At 40.7% G+C, this 7044-nt stretch overlaps 1 protein-coding gene across 1 annotated transcript; it reads right to left on the reverse strand.

Annotated features, from left to right (window-relative positions):
- Nucleotides 1–1721: 1721 nt before the first annotated feature.
- Nucleotides 1722–2463, reverse strand: CETN1 (centrin 1). Its single transcript, XM_060611903.3, has one exon. It carries the CDS (start codon nucleotides 2408–2410, stop codon nucleotides 1892–1894), a length of 519 nt encoding a protein of 172 aa, XP_060467886.1. The 5' UTR covers nucleotides 2411–2463; the 3' UTR covers nucleotides 1722–1891.
- Between the last annotated feature and the right edge of the window lie 4581 nt (nucleotides 2464–7044).

The following is a 7044-nucleotide window of genomic DNA, read 5'->3' on the forward strand; positions in this document are numbered from 1 at the left end:
ACTGGGCACAGCCTCCACAGTTGACCCCATGGCATTTGGGCAGCCTGACTGCTGGGCTTCAGCTTAGGTTCCTGGTTTTCACTTCTATCCTCTGCTGGGACAGAAGCCAAGACTGAACCTAGTCCAGTTGGCTGAGGCTCTGACCCTTTCTCTTAGTTTCTGCCAACTTTCTTTGTTTCTGGTATTTCTACCTTGATCCACATGTAGATCCTTGGGCCAAGATTCTGGTTTAACATGATGCCAGGAACTCTTGCTTCCCGGAATACCACACTCCTCCCTTTGCCCTCCTCACATTAGGCCCTTCAGACTGATCCTGGCTCAAATTGCACCTGTATCCCATACCACTGCACCTGAATCTACACTAAGACCCTGAACCTGAACTGTTAGTATTTGCAGCCTGGGTGAGTTCCCCTGTTCTGTGCCAGCCACCTCAGCAAAATTCTTTCTCACAGTGAATGCCCACATACCCATCACTTGAGCTAGAACTACTGCTTTGACAAATTAGTCCCTGTTAATGAGAATTAAGCTCAGAGTAGTAGTTTCCCTGATTAGATCCACCACCCTCTGAAGGGTAAAATCTCTGACAAAGCAAATGAAAAATTTTCCAGAATTTCAGCATTTATCTTAATGGGACTTTGTATGAATATTTAATTTAGGTTTAGTTATAACTAAAATATCTTGCCTGTTTAATAGGTTTGTTGTCTACTATCAAAACATTAGTCTAGGCCTCCATCTTAGCAGATAGATTATATTATCTTCCCACAATTATATTATTTAAATTTTCTCTAGTTTCAGATTTATAGATGTTCAAAAGGGTCGCTTATTTCAAAACAAGAAAGGCTTAATTTAGAACAGAGAACAAGTAGTATTAACACATACAAAAGCCACAGTGAAATACTGTCTTAGGATTATAAAATAGAGAACTACTTACATGTCAAATGCTCTGGCATCAACTATATACCGGAGGGGGAAAATCAAGTATCAAGAACTAAGATGTTCTAAGAATTAGCACATAGACACTGGCTTGTAATAAAGCAGTGATAAAATGAAGGTTATAGTATAACTAAAATACTAGTTGATCTTTCCAAGGACAGTTAAGTAGCTCAAAATGTATTATAATTTTTTAATTTCCTAAGCTAAGATCTTACATTTGTAAATATTTACTCAAAATCATTAGTTAGCTTAATCTCTTAAACAAATTATACTTTGCTTGGGCCAATATTAAAATTTATTCTGTAGCCCAGGTATACATCTGGTGCTAGATAATCCACAGTGATTTACATACAAATGAAGAATCATTTGTATGTGAGGAGAATAGTCAAAATTGCATAATTTACCACCACCCAAAGACAAGCTTGTACTTTAGAACAGTATCTTTTCTGAGGCCAATTAAGTTGCTGCACTATTTTCCTTTAAACCAATATTCAGTTAAATGAAAAGTAATGGCTAGGAGGACCTACTGGCCAACTCTACCTCATCATGCTAGAAGAATGACTTGAATTTAAGAAATAATATGTGAAGCAAGATAATATAAGACCATCAAGGAAGTGACAAGCAAAATGCATGGCTGTTTGTCCCCACGAAGCCAGCCGGCCTGCCTTCCATTCAATGGTTGTTACCAATGCAGGGGAAAAGGTGAGCAAGAGGACTGAAGCATCAGGGCTCTTTAAAGCACTTCAAGTCTGCTTTTGAGAATTGAAAACTAAAACTCACATGAAAAGCATCTTTAAAATTCTATAATTGAGCCAGAGATTTGGAAATAGAAGTATATAGACAAATTGGGGTTGAAGATAGCGCTGTCCTCTAACTCAAGGTTTCGCAAAACGGAAGGACGCAGGGAACTCAATGAGCCACTCAATGTCTCTAACTATGCTCGAGGGAGATACCCACTTTAATATAGGTTGGTCTTCTTCATGATCCGAAGAAACTCTTCCTCGTTCACTTCGCCATCTCCATCCCGATCGGCTTCGTCTATCATTTCCTGCAGCTCCTCGTCAGTGAGGTTTTCCCCTAACTCGTTGGCCACGCGCTTTAGGTTTTTGAAAGAGATCTTCCCAGTTTCATCGTCATCAAAGAGCCTGAAAGCCTTCAGGATTTCTTCTTTGGTGTCTTTCTCGGCCATCTTCTGAGTCATCACGGCCAAAAAGTCATTGAAACTGATTTTCCCTGTGCCTTCCTTGTCCACTTCGGAGATCATCTTCTTCATCTCCTCCTTCCTGGGCTCAAAGCCCAGTGCTCTCATGGCCACCTTCAGCTCCTTCACATCGATGGTCCCACTTCCGTCAGCATCGAAGAGGTCAAATGCTTCACGAACTTCTTGCTTCTGATCTTCAGTGAGTTCAGGCTTAGGACCCACTTTTCTTTTCTGGCTGGTAGAGGCCACATTTGGCTTCTTAAAGCTGGAAGCCATCCTTCTGTGACGGTTGTTACCTTTAACGGTGCCACCGCAGAGTCACCGCGCTTGCGCAGGGGTGACGCCACCCAGAGCGCAGGCGCAGGGCGTCTCCCTCCTCTTTCCCAAGTTTACCCTTGTGTTCTCCCAGTGAGACCTGGGTGCCTAAGCCTGCCACGTCTGTGAAATCTTACTGACTTTATAAACAGCTCCTTCAGTTATCACCTTGTTTCAATGAGCTGAGTCTTGGGCTGGCAAGAAGTGCCTGTAGGCACATTGTCTTCCATAATGCACACCCTCCTGCCCAGGCCATATGTCAGCATCCAGAGGACCAGGTTTATAGGGTTATTTGGAAGTCCTTCCTCTCTCCTTTTCCATACAACATAAAACAAACAAGCAAGCAAGCAAGCAAAAAAAAAAAAAAAAAAAAAAAAAAAAGCCTTCTTGGAATTAAAAAGCCAAACCCAAACAAAAACCCCCTCAGTCTGAGGTTACCTAAGGCTAAATTTAGTATAATCAAGAGAGAGCTTGATTCCTTGGCATTAAATGTGGGGAAGAAGGAGAGAGAATATTAAGTCACACCATGTGTTCAACTTGACATAAATGGAAAACAGATAAAATGGAAAAAGTTATGTATAAAATTTGTAGAAGTTTGTCTCCTGACATTACACTCAACAATAATAAAACTTCACTAGCTTATTCAGCATACACTGAAATATGAAATGTAATATCCAAACGTATGATTTACTTTCAGCATTTCAATTTTACATGTGCAGTGTAATTGCACTTGAATAACAGTCTTAATTTCATTCACTCCACTTTTCATTTGGAGGGGGTTTGAAATACTACTTTTTGGTATTTTTTAAAAACTCCAGCAGCAAATTTGCTCTTACTGTTTATCATCTAGTCCGAGCGATGCTGAAACCCCCACTCTGACTTTCCTGCTTTGGCAGTGAGAACAGGAGTGTATAATGCAGTACACGTTGGAACTAAAAATCGCCTCCTGAGAACAAAGGGGCAAGAGAAAAATGGGAGCATTTTAAGTGAAAACAAAGAAAAGGGTCATCAAGTAAGCCCATAAAAGAATTGCCTTTAGAATTGCTGTATATTTCTTTAAATGTTTTTTTAATCTGACATTTTTTTAGTATTCTTTCCCCCTCGAATCTTAACTTATTACTACTTGATCAGTTACAAAAAGAGAACTTTCAAAAATTTTCATTGAAGGTTTTGTAACCCCAGCATCTAAAACAATGCTTGACACATAGTGGGTAGATTAACAAATAATTTGTTGAATAACAGAATGAGAGTTCATATTGGTTTTAAAATACTTTTAGGGGCGGGGCGCCTGGGTGGCTCAGTCGGTTAAGCAACCGGCTTCGGCTCAGGTCATGATCTCCCGGTTTGTGGGTTCGAGCCCTGTGTTGGGCTCTGTGCTGACAGCTTGGAGCCTGGAGCGTGCTTTCGATTCTGTGTCTCCTTCTCTCTCTGCCCCTTCCCCATTTGTGCTCTGTCTCTCTCTATCAAAAATAAATAAACATAAAAAAAATTTTTTTTTAATACTTCTAAGGGCACCTAGGAGGCTCGGTCATTAAGCGTCTGACTTGGGCCTCAGGTCATGGTCTCACAGTTCATGAGTTCGAGCCCCTGCTTTGGATCCTCTGTCTCCCTGTCTCTCTGCCCCTCACCCCATTTCGAAAATAAATAAACATTAAAAACAAAATAAAATACTTCTGAATCATCCAAATAAAACAAACAAACTCCCCAAAGGATTACGCTGGGAGTGTTTTATAAATTCAGTTTTTTTAAGTTAGTGATCAGATGTTATTTATGTGACATGTGTATTAGCCAAATTGTACTACCTGTGCCAGTTGATATGTGACATGATGGACAGAGGGCCTGACCACAGGGTTTTTAAAGGTCAAGGAAACTTACCTGCAACATCTCCTACCCACTGCCTCCCAGCAGTTGACACAGTGTCAGCCCAAAGTAGACTTTGGCCAGTAGACACTGCCATTGCCCATCTTCCAACACTGTAAATCCTCCTGCTTTTTTAACTAGATCAAAAAGCCCGGGATCTTATCCCAGCCCTGTGCCTTATTATCTCTGTGACTTGAGAAAGTCACTTAACCTCCCAAACTCAGTTGAGACATCTACAAAGTAGAGATACTAATGTAGCTTTCTAATAGGGCTCCTGTGCATGTTCAGTGAGCTACTCCAGGAACGGTTCCCTAGTGAGGCCAAAGAGTGCTGGGTAATTGTTAGTTGAATCTGAAATTTTCCTAGACATTGTGCATTTCTTTTGACACCCACTCCTCTGCCCAAATTCAAGCCAGGCTATGATGTGTTGGGAAAAAGTGAAGGATAGAAGCTGCCTTATATAGAGCTACATTTGGGCCAAGCTGAGCTCAAAGCAAAACGGTTGTCATAGTTTCCAGATGTATGCAATCAGCAGTCACAACTAGGGGCCACCAAGAGCACCTTTCATTGAAAACAGTGCCCCCAGCCAGAGTCAGCTGTTGGTGAGGAGTTACTTTATGTTCATAATCTGTAATCTGATTTTAAAAAGGGAAGAGAAACTTACATGGATTGTATGCCTAGTATTGGGCTTGCTCCTTGCATTGGTCTCATTAAATCCTTGCCATCATTTCCCCATTTTGCGGATGAAGAAAAATGAGACCCAAGAGAGGTCAGTAACATATCCAATGGCACATAGCCAATAAATGGCGGTTCTGGGATTTAAACCTTGGCCCGTCTGAGTCCAAGGCTGAGGCTTTGTTCACCACAGCATCTGCCTTCTTTAAAGATTGAAATTATTACCAAGATGTAGTATCACTGGGAAGATATGATTCTGACTTTCTTCCTTAAATGTAACAATAATTAAGCATCTTGCCTAGAAAGATTTAACAGGATTTTGTAGGATCTCAGACAGGGTCCCTTTCTAGGGCAAGCCAGTGAGAAAAAGAGCAATATGCTTGGCATTTGCATTTGTTCTTCAATTCTGCCTCATTCCATTCCCTGTTTTCAGCTCCTGGTACAAGTTAGTGAGAAGCAGTCTGGGCCAAGTGCTTTCAGTTGACGTTAGCAAGAGTCTATCTAGTGCTTATGAAAATCAACTTCGTTGCTTTAAAGTCACTTTTTTTTAAAGTTCTAATAAGACTGACATAAAGTAAATGAGATGTCCAGAAAAGCAATGGATATGAGTGGTTTTGTTTTGTTTTTGCACTTAAAACTTTTGTGCCCTAATGTCCTAGGCAATATGCTAAATCAGTTGTTGATTTTCTGAGAGGGGGAAAGGAGATGCTTGTTTAAATTTGGTCATGGAAGCTTAACGGCTGGAAGGGGGAAAAAAAGAGGTGCTGGAATTCCACAACGGGGTCTGGAGTCAGTCAAGACCAAGAGAAAGGACCCATGCAGCTTGCTTATTCTAATTATTCGGTTTTCCATTTGACCTGCATGGCATGAAAAAGGTGAGGCTCAGGAGTCTTTTAAAATTTAAGTTGCACTCAGCAAATTCAGCAAATTCCAGGTGCCACCCAAGGCAGAAAACATGCATAATAAAGTTTCTTTATTGCTGCCTGTTTACTTTCAACAAATGCAGAACAGAGAAAATGCAAATGTTTGACACTTGTGCATAAGCAGGACAACTGTGCCAGCGTGGTGGATGGGTGATTCCCAAACCAACAATAACAGAACTACGCTATTTATTCTTGAATGCGTGGAGCCATTTACAAGAAATGGCCTCAGCAGTAAGAGTTTTACAATCCCGGTGGTCTTTGAATGAGACTATGAAGTCCAGTCCAGTGACTCAACCCAAGCCTTTTTGGCAAGCCCAGGAATAGACTTCAGTGTCCAGCCAAAGGCTACATAATTTCTCATTTCATGAACCCCAGAAATAAAGAAATACTCCTCTCAGATACAAAATCAGACTGTGTTTTAGAAAAGAATTTACCAGAATCTCACACCGCTTATCAAACTTGCATCCAAATACTCCTAATAGCAACAGAGATATAAAGCACTCCTTTGGGAACTAGGGAAACATTCCGAAGAAGTCTTCACCAAGCATGAAATGTCTTTATAATCCTGTGTTTTATTTAAAAAAAAAAATTGCTTTCTGCTTCATAGCATATTTGCCAGTTCTATTATAGTTTTAAATGATTGACCATCAAGCAAATTTGATTCCCTTGCAGAAAATGTACTGTGCTTATTTTGTGACTTTAAGTACACCCCAAGGATGTGACCAGCGGCTAGGGAACCTTTTGTGTTTTAGCAAACTCAGATGTAGGATCTAATGTAGAGCTTGAGGTGGAAAAAATAAATGTTTCCCTTTCCCTCCCAACCAAGATCCACTCCACTTATACATCATTTGGATTTGGGAGTTAAAATAGAAGGAGGAGGAAGGAAAAGTGTGAGGAGGAGAGGAAGGAAGATAAATGAATGTCCAGAGCACTTTGAACTTGCAAGGTGGAGTGAAATTAAATGCAACCAACAAAAGAATCGTTGTCTTCTCAGAGTCCAGATTGGTCCAAATTAAGCACTTCTTTGATGGAAACAAACTGAGAAAAGATACAATCTGTGTTGATATGAACTCAAAGCACAACCTCTCGGGATTTATGATCCAGGAGTTGTACTATCCTGTCGTCTGCAGAGGGCCC

Source organism: Panthera onca, chromosome D3 (genome assembly GCF_046562875.1).
Source record: "Panthera onca isolate mPanOnc1 chromosome D3, mPanOnc1 haplotype 2, whole genome shotgun sequence".
NCBI classification, from domain to species: domain Eukaryota; kingdom Metazoa; phylum Chordata; class Mammalia; order Carnivora; family Felidae; genus Panthera; species Panthera onca.